The following is a 17866-nucleotide window of genomic DNA, read 5'->3' on the forward strand; positions in this document are numbered from 1 at the left end:
AAATGTAAATAAAGAAAATAATAATAATAAAAAAATTATTCTTACAAAGAACTACACCCTATAGGCATATTTAAACAGTGAAATCATAATTTAAAATTCGTGTTCTGCCCTAAGATAACAACTCATTACACAATAGCATGTGGATAGATGCTGCCCACTTAAGGACTTACTTGAAATGTGTTCTACCTTAGGAGGTCCTTCAAAGGATAGGCACTGAATATATTACATGTGTTGATTATATATATGGACTTTATTCATCCCTTTAAAAAACAAATTATCTTATAAATGCCTTAGGTATATTGTAAAAAAAAAAAAAAAAAAAGAAGTAGCAATAAAATGATTCTATGGTTGGAGGGGGTCACCACAACACAAGGAACTGTATTAAAAGATTGCAGCGTTTGGAAGGTTGAACCACTAGTCTAGAGGATGCAAAGGATCTGAATCCATGTCCTCATGCCTGCCCAGTAAACACTTCATCCGCTGAACCCTCTCCCTAGTACCCCTAAGATGCAGTTAACTTTTGAATTCTAAGACAATTTGATTCTAAGTGCTTTCCATTCTAAGTGAGGACCAGAGAATCTGTACGATTTCAGTTAGTCACCAGCAGAATGCTTTTTCTAGACATTTCCATCTTTGGCTTGAGGTATGAATACTGGATATCAACAGCTTATTTACTTAAAGTCCCACTACTCAGGAAAGATGCAGCTGGAATTGTCTTCTAGGGTTGCCTGACAGTGTGTTAAAGAATCAAATGCACTTATACACTATCTTATCTTTTATCTATGTCTTTTTTCTTTTAGCAGTTTGCATAATTTAACCATTTTATATTCTAAAAAGCATGACTTGTGTTTAAAAAAATAGAAGCATCTTCACCACCTGCTAGTTATTATTATCTAAAGTTTTTTTTTAATTAAACATCTTGTTTAATAATAATGGTTTTAGGAATAATTATCTTCTCTATTTTAATGTCATCTATGCATTTTGGGCACTTCTGTATCAAATTTAACCAAGTGCTTGGCATGCCTTACCTTATTTAATCCTTACAGCAACTCAGTTGTTATTGGTAGGCATTATTATTCCCTTTACATGAAGAGAAAGGCATAAGCGTGAAGAAAACTCTCACCTGTACCAGGAGAGTAAGTAACAGACCATGGGTTTGAATCCAGGGAGACCAATATTGCTAGGTAGTGCATTCTTCTTTTCAAAAGCTCTCTTCTATGTAACAATAATTAAAGACCTCAAACAGAAAAACCTGTAAAAATCTTGTGTAATTTCTAACCCCAGCATGTTAAAGATCATGAAGAAAGTTGCCTTACAAACACATACACACTCACACACATACTCTCACACACACTCACTCATTCACACACACACATACACTCACTCACACACACACACTCAAACACACTCACTCACACAAAATACTTTTATAATCATTAATACACATACTTTTCTACTTTCTATTTAAAATAGTGGCTGTCTGAGTTAAAACCCCTCTCATATCATCACCATCAGTATTCTCGCACATCTGAATAATATCTGTGTACAAATACTGCAATCTTTCCAACCATACTCCTACTGATGGAGTGTGTTTCCAATTTCTGGTTCTTACAAGGTGTCGACTACACAGAGAAACCCTGTCTCAAAACAACAACAACAACAACAACAAAAACAAAGTGAATGTCTTAATTTGTATGAAAATTCCTTACATGGAGAATTTTATACACACACACACACACATATGGCTATTAGAGTTTTAAGTGCTGGAGGATACCAACAAATTTCCCTCTAAGAAATTTGTTTTTCTAAGAGTCTCTATCATTAAACTTAAAATCTTCATAATCTGTGTATAAAAATAAGTATGTTATAGATTTAATTTGAGCTTATTTATTATTTATTTTACAAGGGAAATGTTTTGTGGGTTTATAAAACAGCTTCTAAAAACTATTTGTTTATGATTTTTTTTCCTTTTTTCCATAGAGCATTGAGTATTAGTTTTCAGGAGCTCATTACATGTTACAACATGTCATTCATCAGTCTTCCATGTTGCACATTTTGTCCCTGAGGTTATAATTTATCATTTACATGTTTTTATCTCTAGCTATACATACAAATACACACATACATGTATATATATATATATATATATATATATATATATACAGAGAGAGACTAGATATATTTACAGTTAAATATGTGTTTTAGAAGTTAATTTATATAGCTAAATATACTTTGTAGTTTTGACTTCTATATATGTTCGTAGTTTATACTGAAATAAATTTCCATTTCAGTATTAGACCTGACATGTTGCTCTAGAAGGATGACATTAATTCTGGTTTTGTTGATGCTTTTCTTCAGGTGTGCTAACAGAACACGCCGCAGGTCCCCTGGGGCAGAACCTGGATTTGGAACCGTACTCCCCATACAACAATGTCCAGTTTCCTCAGGTTCAGCCACAGATTTCCTCCTCGTCTTATTATTCCAACCTGGGTTTCTACCCCCAACAACCGGAAGACTGGTACTCTCCTGGAATCTATGAACTCAGGCGGATGCCCGCTGAAACTATGTACCAGGGAGAGACTGAGGTATCGGAGATGCCTATGACAAAGAAGCCGCGAATGGCTGCGTCATCGGCGGGCAGAATAAAAGGGGATGAGCTGTGTGTTGTCTGTGGAGACAAGGCCTCTGGGTACCACTACAATGCGCTCACCTGCGAGGGCTGCAAAGGTGAGAGCGTTCGTTTTCCTCTCAGTACAGTTCTACTGAGTTGGCTGCTACAATTTCTTGAACCAGGTTTATAGGCAAGAAAATAACCACATTTATAAATTATATTTATAAATTATGTATCATGTGTGTTTGTTGTTTGAACTGTCAGTGAAGCACGGCCTCTTGATTTTGGTAAGCGAATTCGGTGCGCTATAAAAGGCTCCAGTCACTGCTGTTGTCCAAGCCACCCCTTGGTTCCTTCAGAGCCCAATTTAGCCTGAGCTGGGGACATATTGGGCGCATTAAGTTTATCTTTGCTATTTTCTCACTACTCTTGATAATTAGCTCATATTTCTTACTGTTAATGAGATCATAGGCACACACCAACTCTGACGGTAATTAGTTCAAATGTCAGGGACAAGATGGTCATAGAGATGATCCAGAGAATTATTAGTTTTAAGAAGAATATTATAAAATAAAATGTAATAATAAGTTTAATATGGGGCCAGTGAGATGGCTGTGGAATGAAGATCCCTGGGACCCACGTGGTGTAAGGACTGCTGAGAGATGTCCTCTGACCTTCATAGTGCCATAGACTGTGCCCCCAATAAAGTGAATGTAAAAGAGCATATATAAATAAAAATAAATTAGCATGGGTAAAAGAATTAGTAGAATGTATGACGCGCAGGGAGCACTCAATGAGTCGCTCTTATTATTCCTGCTAAGAGTCTTTGGATCCAGTTGTGTAACGTGACATAGATGTGATATGACATCATTTGGCAGTTTCTAGGAGGTACAGATTTGAGGGCCCACTTCGGGCCTATGGATTGAGAATTTCTGGAAGCAGAACCTAAGAATCTGTGATTTCAGGAGCCCCTCATGCTAAAGTTTTAAAAATCTGGGCATAGGTGATACCCAAGGTACCCAAAAGGACTTACCTGGCTCTAAGCGGAAAGCAACAGAGTACCTGCTCTCTCGAGCTCTCTCTCTCCTACCCTCCTTCCCTCTCCCCAGAAGGAGAGTTTCAATAGAGGAAGACTGTATTAAAAGGTCGCAGCATTAGGGAGGTTGAGCACCACTCGTCTAGAGGGTGCTAAGGATCTGAACCCGTATCCTCATGCCTGCATAGTAAAGACTTCATCCATTGAGCGCTCTTTCCAACACCCCTAAGATTCAAAACACTTCTGAATTCTAAGACACATTCGATTCTAAGAGCTTTCGGTGAGGACCAGTGCAGAAATCTGTACGATTTCACTTAGTCACCAGCAGAGAGCCCTTTCTCTAGAAGTTTCCATCTCCAGCTTGAGGTAGGAACATTCATCTGTATATAGAGAAATGACTGGCAATCTAGCTAGAAAAGCACAAATTCCAGTCCAGGTCATGCTTCCTGCCAGAAGAGAAAGAAGCACTCATAGTCTACTTTAAAAGTCTGTATCAAAGAAGAGGAGGCAGAAAAGATGTAAGAGCCAGAGGGGATGGAGACCACCAAGAAAATAAGACTCTCTGAATCAACACAAACAAAGCTCATATGAACTCACAGAGACTGGAGTAGCATGCCTGGGTCTGCACCAGGGCTTTTGCATATATGTGTGTGTGTGTGTGTGTGTGTGTGTGTGTGTGCGCGCGCACACACACATATATATTTTTTTTCTGGCTTCCTGTTCAGTGTTTTTATGGGATTCCTGAGTAGGTCTGTTTCTTGTGCCTTCTTTTAGGCTCTTTTCCTTCTCGTTGTTTGTTTAGTCCGATGTTTAGTCTTTTGTTTTATCTTATTGTATTTTATCTATTGTGTCTTACCTTATTTTATCATTTTCCCTTAGACGCCTGCTCGTTTTCTAGAGAGAGGCAGAAAGGGGAGTGGATCCAGATGGGAGGGGAGGTGGAGAGGAGCTGGGAGGAGCAGAGGGAGGGGAGACAGTAATCAAGATACATAAGGTGGGGGGGGGAGCTATTTTCAATAAAAGGAAACAAAACAGAAAAGAGAGAGGAGTACACATATCATATCAGAAAGAAGCTGTGGAGAGGTCAGCGCTAAGAGCCCGTGGGAAGTATCTGCTACACTTCCACCATCAGGCTCATGAATTTTCATACTGTATGCCTATTTTGTAGATGAGCAGACTGAAACACAGACACCAACGCACCCACCCAGGGCTCCATTGCTGATAAGGGAAGGAGTGGGAACCAGTTTCAAAATTACAGTTTATAACTCCAACTTCGCACTTTGTCTGAGCCACCTCCAGGCTGAGCTCCTAGACATTATTTGCCTAGTAAATGCCCATTGTACTCCGGGGCTCTTTGCTCGAAGTTAACACTGATGACCCAAATGGCCCAAGGAAGAAAGCCAAATGCTTCATTTAGATACTGAGGTATCGGTATTGTCTCAGGCCACGGGTCAAACACCCAAAGTCAGAACTCTGGAACAGTTCGCCTCGTAAGTAAACCCGGGTTTTTTTTTAAAAAAAAAAAAAAAAAAAAAAAAAAAAGGCCGAAGAATTCTGGGGCATGGCAGAGTGACTTCAGGGAGACTAGAGAGCGTTGGGGTGATGTTCTGGCTGCTCTCCTGTCACCAGTGAGAAGAGCTAGCAGCATCCACAGCACCCTGTGGTGCAGCGTACGTTCCTCCTCTGCCTCCGACTCCATCTGTGCATTTCTTTTGGGGTCAGGGGTGGGTTCCTTCTATTGCTCCGGGGTTATGCTGGAATATCCAGGTTTACCAAGAAACCATAAAGCTGTTGATCTGTTCCAGGGATCAGATATAGGTATAGGGAACCCTAAGCATGCAGGAATGCCTCTGTTATAGCATCCCAGATGACACTAGGTTTCTGTCAACTCTCAACCCACCTCTAGGATTCAGTCTGGGAATGGGGACATGGGAGAAAAAGAGTTCGTGGACCTCTCAAGGTACCAGCATGCCTAGGTTCTTTCTCTTTGGTTGCCACCATGATACTGTTGGGTACAGGAGTAGCTACTTTTTTTCTTCCTTAACGGTCACATAGTGTTTGGGAGAACAGACTGGTGACTGGAAAGTCAATAGTAGTCTGCCTTGTGGAATCACATGTTCTCATGGGAAAACAAGGGAAACCTGCTCTTGCTTAGGGAGAAGGGAAGGGGAAATGTTTGCAAGAAAATGAGTGGTGCACAGAATAGGATCCAATGGAGTCCAACAAAGACCTGTTCATGGAAGGTCTAGCAGCTCAGCCAACCCTGTCTCCACAATCTGCAACTCTTGGCATCCAATCTCCCTGGATGCAAAGTTGATTTCACTCTATAATGTTCTTCATAGAAACTGTGGGCTTTACAGTCCATCAGCTGCTAGGGCTTCCTATGGTTTTGTAAGAGTATCAAGTTACCCAAGATGGCAGCAGGAACCGCATGAAATAAAACCAAAACTAACATTTCAAGCAGAATGGAACAAAAGCAGGAACAGTCAAGAGAAGAGAGCCACCACAGGTTCTATGCTCAGAGCTGTGCTGCCAGGCTGGTCAGCTGGAGCTACTGCTAAACAGCCACGGCGTAGAAGATGGAGATGTCAGAAGGCACTCTGATAGCTTTTTGCCACAGAGATGTAGCACATTAGCTGCCATCAAGGGCTCAGGAAGTTGCCTTTGCTAAAATTAATGGCTCCAGGGCCATACCTTGCCTGTTGAATCCACCCGCAGTGATGTTCTGTATCTGTTCTGTCTACGCTCTTACCTGGAAACTAAAGCTGTTGCCTTGACACAATTCCATGACCCCGATCCACAGCTGAAATGATAGGAGTACAGCTCTAGCCCCCGTTCATTGATTTCTAATGCTACCTCAATGGAAGAGCTTTGCAAGGGAACCTGGGAAATGTGTTCAACATTCCTCCTTTGCAGAATAGACTTACAGAGTCCTGGAAGGACGACGCAGGAGATTCCAAGTTAGCCAGATCTCATTCTGTCTAGCACTTTATTTCTATATGCCCCAACTCTGTAAGAGAGAAGTTATCTATATCAGTGGTTCTCAACCTTCCTAGCTGTTGCTCTTTAATATAGTTCCTCATGTTGTGGTGGCCCCCAGCCATAAAATTATGTTTGTTGCTACCTCATAACTGTAATTTTGCTACTGTTGTGAACTGTAGTGTAAATATCTGATATGCAAGATGTCTGATTTGCAACCCCAAGAGGGTCAAGGTTGCCACAACCCACAGGTTGAGAACCACTGACCTATAGGGTCGTTGTGAGGGTTAAGTTAGATTATTGTATATAAAGTGTTTTCTTTTTCTTTTGTTTGGGGATTGACTTACAGGCTGTGGGGCCTGTGACACCTGAAACACAACGCCCCCCCCCCAAAAAAGAAAAAATTTGAAACTTAGGAACAAAGTAGAGATCATACCAAGATTTCCTACTTTTGTTGGATTTTGTCTCTAGATCTAAAGTAATATTCTAATTTATCTGAATGTCTTATTTGTCACAGATATAGCATTAGTGAGAGAAATTGCAGTTTTCAATGTTTTTTTGTTTTTTTAACTAACCTCAGAGTATAGGTATGGTATGGATGGCGTTTGCTTGGCCCTAGATTGAATCTAGACTTTTCCTCCTCTGGGAGCCATTAGTGCCGTTTATGGAATATCCACTTCTGAATGAGTTTTGATGTAGATCTCAAGTGCTGATTATCAAGTCTACAGCTGACTGGAAACTCTGAATGGCTGTGTTCCTTAATAGGTCAGCCCCTGCCACATCGGCCTCTGTTTCAGAGTTTACACATGCCACAGAGAGAGTGGTAGCAGTCTTGAAAGCCACTGTTTGAATTGACGGGTGACCCTATTGTCTTTTAGAATATATTTTTATATAAGATCATGAACCAGCATCAAGTTTAGTTCTGAAGTTTTAGGAAAGCTTCAAAAAAAGGTTGAAATGATCACTACATGAGGTAGATTAGACAATTTCCAATCGATCCTTTGTTCCCTAATATTCATATATTGAGATCACATGCATTGAGACCCTAGTTGAGATCAAGCACAATCTGGCTTATGAAATCTAGTAACGACTTCAATAACCTGGAAGATTCAATTGTCATAGAGCATGATGCAGTGTGGATTTGTAAGGATTTCAAGACGCCAGAAACCTTTGACACCCTAGGTAGGCTGTGACTCTAAAGGTGAACAAATCGAATTCCGATCACAGGGATTCTTTTTCTGAATGTCCTAAGTTAATTCGTGTCTCTGGCTGTCAGCCTGCTTGCAAAGGGGCGATGGGGCTGATGAGGAGAACGATGAGATGATTGTGGAGATAATGGTGTCAATGAGGATGGATAGATGGCCAGGTAGATAACGTACACCAGGTGATTACTATATGTAGGCACTGTTCTCAGGCTTGCTATGTGCTAAATCATTTGACCTTTGGCACAATGCCTTACCTAAGTATTTACAGACTGCCATGAGAGAGCTCTGATATTCATACAGTGAGATCAAATATACTGAGACTCTCGTTGTACATGAGGCAGTTGACACACTCCTTGCCCATAGCAAGTACTCCGTACATGCTTGTTGCTATTGCCATTCTCTTTGCCTCGCTGTATTGAAATCCACAGATGTCTCATTTTAAATTCAGCCCTCTACCCAGCATGCCAAAAGGGTCCATAGGCATTAGCTGTTGATACGTTTCCGTAATGAATTTTTATTTTATCATTGTTTCTGCTTTGTTCATCTACCTGTCCCAAATGGCATCATGCTATCAAATCTTCAAACTATCAAAACATGCTTCAAAACGATCTCTTCCTTGTGATTCATTCATTAATTAAGTTCTCTATTCGTAACGTATTATTAAGTATTACCTTATATGTCATCCCCTCTTCTAACCTATAGGAGATGCAGTAATGAGAAAAACAGGAAAAAATATTTTTACAGTTACCATTGTAAAGCAATAATGAAAAAAAAATGTATGTAACTGACCTATGATTGAAACAACAACACAAAGGCAAATAACAGAGATTCAAAAATATCAACAAAATATCAACTTCCCCAAGCTCAAACTGTTAAAGGAGAACAGCTACTGATACATAGACAAGAATAAACCCAAGAAGCATGTAAGCAGCAGTTCAGAGGGAAAGGGTTAAATGCCCTTGAGAGTAAATTAGTTTATAGGCTACTCAGGGTGGAGTTTTGCTTCTAGAAGCCCAAACCACCTGAGGTGTGCTAAGGTCAGGCTGCAGCTTCCAGGAGTTTGTCTATGTGGGCATCTAATTGGCTCTTAAGGACATGCTGAGCCAGGCTTTATCACAATGTGACCCCTGCTCTCCTGTTCTCAGCAGACACCAGCAGGGAGGAGGATGTCAGCGGAATTGTATTTTCTCTTCTCTTCGACTCCATCACACCTTAATAAACATGCTGTTGACATGAGTCCAGGTGATTCCAACACCAAATGAAGCTAAGGGAGAATTGTTGGGAAATGGCCTCTGCCCCTGCTCACTTCTGCTCCAGATCCATTCCACAGAGACTCCCAGCAATGACCACACACTTCTCTAGTTTTTAGGTCTAAAATGACCACACACTTCTCTAGTTTTTAGGTCTTGGTTTGGTTATTCATTTGGATAGTTGAAACATCTTCCCTCCATTCACCCTGGAAGACAGAGGAGGGCCAGACGAGAACTATCCTGGGGGGAACATTTTTGTCCAGCTTCTGCAGTGTGAAGGAGGAGTCTGGGGGGTGGGAGGGTGACCAGCTTCTCTTCTGGTCTCCCAAGAGGCTCTGACAGTCTTTTAAAGCCTTTAACCTATTGATTATCTGAGAGGTGGTGCTTCATACACGCATATTTGTTTTCTCTGTGGTTCTGGAAATATGCACGTGATACAAAAATGCTCTACTCATGTGCTACATCTGGGCCTGAGAAGCAATGTCTTGTGGCTTCAGAGGTGCTGGACACCTGCGTACACTGAACCTGGCTGCACATTTCCGACTTCCCTTGCATGCCATCCTCTATGGCCATAGCTGTTTGTATAACAGCATGCAGCTCTTGTGTGGTCTCCAAAGTCCAGAGAGTTCTATTCATTATTACCAATGCTGTTTGTGGATGCTGCTTTTCTTGAGAGTTAGGCAGACAAATTCACCTTGGCTAAATTCCTGTTGCCAGTGGTCTTGATGAGCTAACAGTTGCCAACATGGGCTTTATCCTTAGCAAAGAAGGCTCAAAGGCCTTGAAGTATGTTCTATTTCCTGTTGGGTTAGAGTCAAGATGTTCTGAGGTAAGCTCAAATTTGGCTAAAATGATTTTTAAAAATTGGTTCAAGTAATATTAAATGAAATTTGTTTCATAACCTGCCCAGTGAAGTAATCTTCACATAACAGAGCTGAAAACACAATGTCAGACAAATAAAAGGCAATTCTAACCAGTCTAAATTAAAATAAGAGAAAGAAAACTGTGGGCCAGGGGAGGTGATTCAGCCTGTGAGGACACTTGCTCTGTAAGGACAAAGACCTGTGGTGAATCCTAGGTATCTATATTAAATGGCTGTGCATATCTGGAAACTCAGCTCTGAAGAAAAGAAGGAGGAGGAGGAAGAGGAGAAGGAGGAGGAGGAGGAGGAGGAGNGGAGGAGGAGGAGGAGGAGGAGGAGGAGAGGAACGGAACATGACAACAGGTAGATCCCTAGAGCCAGCTCATCAATCAGGCTTGATGAAATGATATGCTTCGAGTGAGGTGCCTGGTCTCAAGGCAATAAAACAAAGAGTGATGGGGAAACACAGCCTGAAAACCCTGCTCCAACCTTTGCAGGAGTGTCAACAGGTGTGCACAACTACCTGAACAAGGAGAAAATGACATGGCACCATATCCTTTCCTTGTAGTGTTTTTGTATATTTTCTGGTATTAAGGTATTGCTCATAAAAAGTCTAGAAAATGCTCCTTCTGCCTTCTGGAAAAGAGAAGAGACAGATGATAAACATCTTCAGACGGCTGGTAGAATTAACCAGTGATGTCGCCTGCGCCTGGTCCGTTCTGTTTTGGGAGATTATTTATTAATTCAGTTTCTTTTTCTGAGACAGGCCTGCTTTGTTGATGAATTTCTCCCAGGTAAACTTTGAAAAGCATTCTTAAGGAGTTGCATTGAAGTCATCAAATGTGGGAGCTTAGAGTTCTTGATAATCTATCAAGTTCTTTATTCCCTCTTTTTCCTTTTAATAGGTCTATACTGATGGGGCCCATTTCGCCTGTGATATTCATAATTTGTATCTTTTTTAATCAGTTAACCTCTTTAGAGAAGTATGGGGAAGAGTTATATTTATGTAGAGGGAGAGAGGACTTTAGCTTTTGCTGGAGTAAGTGGGCAGAAGATGATGCCCATCTTCTTGGGAGGGATAGAAAAGGAAAATCCAATAGGAGCAAGAACTAAGCACATAGGCATAATACATCATTTTTGTTAATTTTCATAACTCGACATTTTGGTTAATTATAGCATTACTAAAGTGACTGCAAGAGACTCATGGACTCAGCCTGGGTATGGAAACAGATCTTTGTTACCGGCTGGGTTTTTCCATGCAGTATTGAGATTTGGGGACATTAATGTCTTGAAAGAACATTTTTGGGAGATACAAACTTCTTATTCTGCTTGAAGGCCTGTGAAGGCAGTGGTTGAAAGTCTGTACTGCGCCTCAGAGGATTCCAACTCAAACTCTACAGGACCTGTAGGACCTTGAGCAAGTTATCCTCTGTTCAACTCAAGTCCCTCTTCCATGGGAGAGAATGAATAATAGCACCTACCTCATTGGATTAAGGATATACAAAGTGCTTCAGAACCATGTGTCTGGCTGAAAATAAGTGTTGTGTGTGAAGTCATCTCTCTGTAGGCCACATTCTAAGAATTCTGAATTCTATGTTTATTGCTGTTTTTAAAACATAGGGACCCTTAATCACCAATGTCCAATGAGGTATACATGCAGGCATGTACATTAGGATGACAAGACCCATGAAAATACCATCCCCAAGCTGTTCTACAAGCCACAGATTCCCTACCCCCAACTTGGCAAGGCCAGTCCTCTCAACCACTCATCTTTTATTATCAGGAAGGCTCGGATCCTCTGTGAATTTCCTATCAATTCATTTTCAAATGACTCTTCTGATAGGAGCATTGTTGAATATGTGCAAGACAGAGGCGCGGTGTGTGTGGTTAGATTTGCATAAGTATAAATACAGTCTATGTGCCCACATTTAAATGATGTAGTGATAATATTGTGCTGCTTTTCCAGGGTGAAAGCTAATTAATTCAGCTATTGATATGATAATGATTTCCTTTTCAGTTTAATACCAGAACTAAAAAGAAAAAAAAAGAAAAAACCTGCAGTATTGTTCTGTGCACCCTTTCTTTGATTCTTCTTGGAATAAGGAGTTTTATTCTGCTAACTATTGAGCTGTCTCTCCATATCTATGACAGTTTTAAAGGGAGTCATTCTTAGGTGGGGCTAAAGACTCATGGGAAGACTGAGTCACGCAAGCTAAGATGATCATTGAGTTCAGGGCTTGGCATTGGGGGAAAAAGTTCCTTTTGCTTTACTCACTATAAAGACACACTTTGGTATCTGTACTCTCAATATCAGTGCTAATCTGAAGCATAGAATGTTGTTGTTTTGAGGATTTTATTGGGTTAGATTTGACACTTAGGAAAGTGTTAAGATCTTCCCTAGTGAAATTCACATCAACTGACAAATTGACAAGGGAGACCATGGCTAAGTTAACTTTGACATATCTACCTTTTTCCCGAAGCCCCTGTTTTCATATTTAACTAGTTATCCAAGGCTAGACTGTCCTTCCCATTTCTCTTTTTTAGCTCTCTCAGTCTAGCCAGATCTCCAACCTTTCAGCTATATTATGGTCTCCTGTCTTCTGTCTCCAGTTCCTAGTTCCACACTTCCTCATCTTGTTCTGTCTTCCAGGATTTTCTGCAGATCAAACCTTCTCGCCCTCCTTTTCTACATAGCAAAGATTCCTCTGTGTGGCTTTCAAGGGCATTTAACACTACTTTCTCACTTTAACACCCTTAGCCACCCCTCACTAATATTCCCAAGCTCTACCCTGCTACCAAAATGAATCATCTACATTTCCTAGGAACTTCTGTGACATGGTGTCTTGCTCATCCATGAAAGGTCTCTCCTTCCGCATGGTACATGTTTCAAAAATTATTCTGTAAGCCCCCATTCAAATTTTTCAAAAAGCCTTTTCTGATTTCCCAACTTGGAATTAGGGTTACCCTAGCTCGACATTTGATTCTTAGGCATTGGGAGATTAGAGTTATTTTATTGTAATAATTTTTGAATGATAGCTGGATAATTTTTTTCATAGTTCCCATAATAAATATGCAACTTTCCATGTCTACAGGATTATTGTTCTCCCCCTCTAAGACATACTGCAACCTTTATAAGCACATAGAATGACTCAAAATTTTGTTCTATATCCTAATATTCTTCTTCCATAGTTCAATAATGTATTACATATTTAGCTGTCAGCCTATATTGTACTCTGCTCTGAATTTACTTCTTCATATTCCCAAGCTGAGAGTTCCGAAGGGAGGGATACGTTGCCCGTCTTGATAGCTGAAACATCAGAGAATGCAGTTCTCTGTCAGCGCTTAGCGTTAAGCTACTCTCTCTAGTCCTGTATCCCCGGAGAGGCAACTACAGCAGAGCAATTGAGGGTCTTCCTGGTTTTCAGTTGTCCCAAAAATCAAGGCCAAATATTTAATGCTTCCATATTATTTTTCTTTCCTTTATATTATAGGGGAAGATAATAATTGATACTATGATTAAGTAGCTAAGCGGTGGCAAAGTGGTTCAAGCAATAGAATGTAAGCAATACATGTTTGCTATTATCCCAACATCTGTTAAAATAATAACTTATGTCTTGGACAAGAGGAAGTCTTTGTGAAGTTATAAGTCCTTGCTAAGAACCGTCAAACAGGGAGACCTCAGTGCAAAGGATATAGAGTTGTTCTGTTTTCTTTCTGCTGCTGTGATAAAACTTGTTGCCCAAAGGCAACTTAGAGTAAGACAGGGCTCATTTCAACGTAGGCTCCTTGGTCACAGCCCATCATTGAGTGATGTTGAGGCAGGTCTGTTTGCTATTTCCTGCAGTATTGCCTCTGGTTGAGAACTCATTTACACTTAAAGTAATACAACACAAACCAAGCTGGCTGGAAGAACACTGCTTGCTGGCACACTCCTTGGTGTGTTCAGGACCATGTTTAGCTAGCTTCCTTAGAGCCCAAGACCATCTGATTGGGGAATGGAACCGCCCACGGTGAACTGGGCTCACCTACATCAACTAACACTTAAGATTACTTCATTGACATGCCCACAGACCACCCTAATAAAGCCAGTTGACGGAGACTTTTAAAAAGCCTGGTGATTCTGGGTGCTGTCAACTTGACAGTTAACACCAAGCAGGACGGGAGTAAACCTAGAATGGAAAAAGGTAGAATTGAAACAGCTTTGTTCTCGTTAAGGAAGTGTGACTGAACGTAGCCCAGTGATGGGAAGGGAAAAGCCCAACCAGGAGAGGAAGGATCCGCTTTGAAACTTGCCACATATACCCCATTTATGAGAACAGAATGGTGCGCCTTCATCCACAGTGACTACATCCCAAGATACCCGGTGGTAGCTTCAAACTGTGAATCACATACACAGCTATACAGACATGAATTAGGCTCAGGAAAATTATCAGTAATGATCAATGACAAAATAGGAAAGTACGAATGGTGTGCCGTAGAATTTGTTGCGCACATGAGATCTCTCAAATGCCACTGCGTGGGTAATCATACACCATGGATTCCCTGGCTGAAGGGATGGTTCTTATCCTGGGTGAGGCTGCAAGAAAATAAAAATAAAAAGAAATCCCACTCATCACACTCCTCAGAAACATGTAATTTCAAAACTTTCGAGGGGCTTATCTCTGGAATTTTCCATTGGTATCTTTGAACCATGGTCTACAGCATGTCATTAAAACCTAAGAAAATGAAATTGTGAGTAAGTGTGTAAACTTCTGTACCAAACAAGTATTAGTTTCTCTGTTACTTCTCTTGCTTCCCAAATACTTGTCCCTGCTTACTGTCACACTGACCCTGGAAATATTGGAAGCTATGGTGAACTCGTTGAAGAACAAGCAGATGAGGGCATGGGGGAGGATGAGACACATTCTCTTCCTGCCTTGAAGCATCTTACCTGAACTGGTTGCGGCTGAACTGCTGTCTCTGAGGAGATACTGAGTTTTAAATCACGCTTGGCGCTTTTGTGGTTAGGCAAGGCTGTCTATATTAGTGCCGAGATACTCAAACCTTGAATAACAGCTTTCCTCCTAACTACCTTGTAAACAATACGTGTTCTAGGTTTTTGCTTACTGCTCATGTAAGGATTATTTATTTCGTTTTGCGTGTTGTATGAGAGTTTTGTCTGCATGGGTGTATGTGTACTGCCTGCGTACCTGATGTTCACGGAAGTCAAAAGAAAGGTGTTGGGTTCCTGGAACTGGAGTTATCGGTGGCTGTAAAAACACCACGTGGGTTTGGAGAACCCAACCCTGTCCTCCACAAGAGCACCAAGTGCTCTTGATTACAGAGCCAAATCTTTAACCCCTCATTTGCTATATTAACTGTTCCCTGCATGCGTCCTGCCTCAGCACAGCGTCCAACAGTATCCACGCAACCCCTTCTCTTTCCTTGTTTGGTTATTTGCATGCATTTGCTTTTGGTCAACCTTTAAACTCTGTGAGGGCAGGGATGGATTGCTTGCCTTTATAGAGTCAGCACATAGCACTTACTGGCCCATAATTGTCCCCCAATGAAGATAAATGAAAGCAATATATTCTTTAAACACACACACACACACACACACCTGATTTTTTTTCCCCTAAGAGAGTCCCTAATTTCCACTTGTTATTGTTCTGGAGAGATCAATTTAAAATAGCTCCCTTTTCAATAATAGCACACGGTGAAATGTCTATTGCTACATCCCTTTGGCTCAAGTCTCATCGGGGTGATGCCCAGCACGGTTCCTGAGAACTCTGACTCCACATATATATCCTGAAAACTTGTTAGGGACCTTCTTACAGTTTCCAGTGTTTCTCCCACAGGTTTCTTCCGAAGAAGCATTACCAAAAACGCCGTGTACAAGTGTAAGAACGGGGGCAACTGCGTGATGGACATGTACATGCGCAGGAAGTGCCAGGAGTGCCGGCTAAGGAAGTGCAGAGAGATGGGGATGTTGGCTGAATGTATGTATACAGGTATCCACCTCAAGCCACTAAACTCCACCAAAACCTCCTAAGGAGGCAGACGCCAGGTAACTCAGACCACCCCATGTTAAGGACAGGATCTGGCGAGCCGTCTCAGTTCTTGAAGGGGGTGCTGGACCACTTACTTCCTTAAACTACAATCAGAAGAGCAACTTATTTCTCTAAAAGAAATGACGGCCTTGTTTGGGGATTGTGTTTTCCTTTGTTGCGAGGACTTTTATAGAAGGAGTGATGTTGTCATTATTGAAATAACTTGCTTTAATGAGCTATGTCGGACGGCATTCTGAAAGGTCCGTCTAAATTTGATTTTAACGTACTCCTTATTTATTGCTTAATTACCATAAAAAGTCATAGCGGTGGGACAGTAAATGCCTGTGAATTATCTAAATAGGGTTTTAAACTAAGTCATTTTTATTAAGGATTCGTCTCCCCTCGGTGCAGCTGTGAGCCAATTTGTATAGGTTTACACAGGAAATTAACGACCCCAAGTTTTAATATAATTTTGTCCTTTGATCTGATAAGGGGACTCTATATTAAACACTGGCCCTATGAGGAACCACCGCCTTCATCAGAAATTAGAATGCATGTTAGTATAACATTATTAATTTTTCATCCTACAGCCCCCTCAGATTTAGAGATATGCCTTGTTCCTCCTCCAAACAAACGGACAAACAAATGTCACCAAGGGGATGACAACATTCAGGGAGGGAATGCCACATGAAATAAAAGCCCGTGGAAGGTGACCCTAGCTCCATTGTTCCTGAACTGTGTGGGTGACTGGGACGCTCCCAGAGAAACAATGTGTTCAGGAGGGAGAAAAATCGGTCTGTGTAAATAAATAATCCATCCCTGGATGGATGAAAGTTTTATACAGGCTGATCACAATCGCGTTTTAGCAAACGTGAAATAAGAACCTGAGCGGGGGCAGCGGCTGCAATTCAAGCTTGTGGCAGTAATCCTTTGACACTGGGCGGTTCATGTTGCTCATGACTTAAATATGAACTTGTTCCATCTGAGCTCACTTGGTGAGAGACCCTCCCCACAAAAGTCAGTAGTTTTATTTATAAGCACAAACATCTTCCCAGCAGGGACGTAGCTGTTTCATATGTCTTTTGCACAGTATACCTCCCGGAGCCTTGTTTCATTATTGCTGAGAGAAGAGCAAAGAAATCCAAAAAATATGGAAGCCAGTTCTGCGTTACTTGCTAAAGCTCAAAGCATAATCAATGATAAACTACATGCTCACTAAAAAAGATCCAGACACTTTGTGTTAGTCGGGTTTTTAATCAATGTCTTAAAATACCGGAGAGAATTAAGAGGACACATTTCATTTCGGTCCATATGTTTAGAAGTTTGGTGACTGTTTTCCATAGTGTTTAAGCTTCTGCAGGGCCAGGGTGAGGCGCTGATGCCAGAACACAAAGCTTAAACCTGGTGGCCTGGAAGAAAAAGGGACCGAGGAAGAGGCTGGGATCCCACTGTCCCATCTGAGGGCATACCACCAATGACCCACAGATCTGGGCCCTTCCTCAGGCCTCCACCAACTCCTGATAGCACAACAATAGAGGCTTTGTCTTTAACTTGGGAACCAAGCAATGGCTGGCATTCCTTAAGCATTGTAACCTTTATATTTTTAAATAATTTGCATAGATTATTAGGGTTTAATTTTTTCTGAAAGGAATTCACATTTGTTTTACTCAACAAGTTTAATATAAAACTGAATATACTTTTTATTGAACAGTATAAATATAGGTGAAAATAACTGTATGTTTGAAAGTAACTGTATGTTTTGAAGGCAGCTTCCCTGGTCTCCTAGACGGGGAACAGAGAGTGTGTCCATTTGCCATACCACTGACTAAACACCTTGTGCTGTGTATGACCCTTTAGCATCACAAATTTTTTTTTTTTTTTTTTTTTTTTTTTT

The 17866-nt window shown here is 41.0% G+C and overlaps 1 protein-coding gene across 5 annotated transcripts in view; it reads left to right on the forward strand.

Moving 5' to 3' along the window:
* Nucleotides 1-17866, forward strand: part of Nr1h4 (nuclear receptor subfamily 1 group H member 4) — a 79376-nt gene that overhangs the window by 33077 nt on the left and 28433 nt on the right. For 3 of the 5 annotated variants that reach the window (XM_021204674.2, XM_029542132.1, XM_021204672.2), the window contains 2 exons: nt 2359-2727; nt 15781-15933. In XM_021204674.2, coding sequence (XP_021060333.1) covers nt 2359-2727; nt 15781-15933 — 522 coding nt within the window. The remainder of the gene's footprint in view (nt 1-2358; nt 2728-15780; nt 15934-17866) is intronic. The other 2 variants (XM_021204675.2, XM_021204673.1) reach the window with 1 other exon arrangement.

The sequence above is a fragment of the Mus pahari genome, chromosome 9, assembly GCF_900095145.1.
Source record: "Mus pahari chromosome 9, PAHARI_EIJ_v1.1, whole genome shotgun sequence".
NCBI classification, from domain to species: domain Eukaryota; kingdom Metazoa; phylum Chordata; class Mammalia; order Rodentia; family Muridae; genus Mus; species Mus pahari.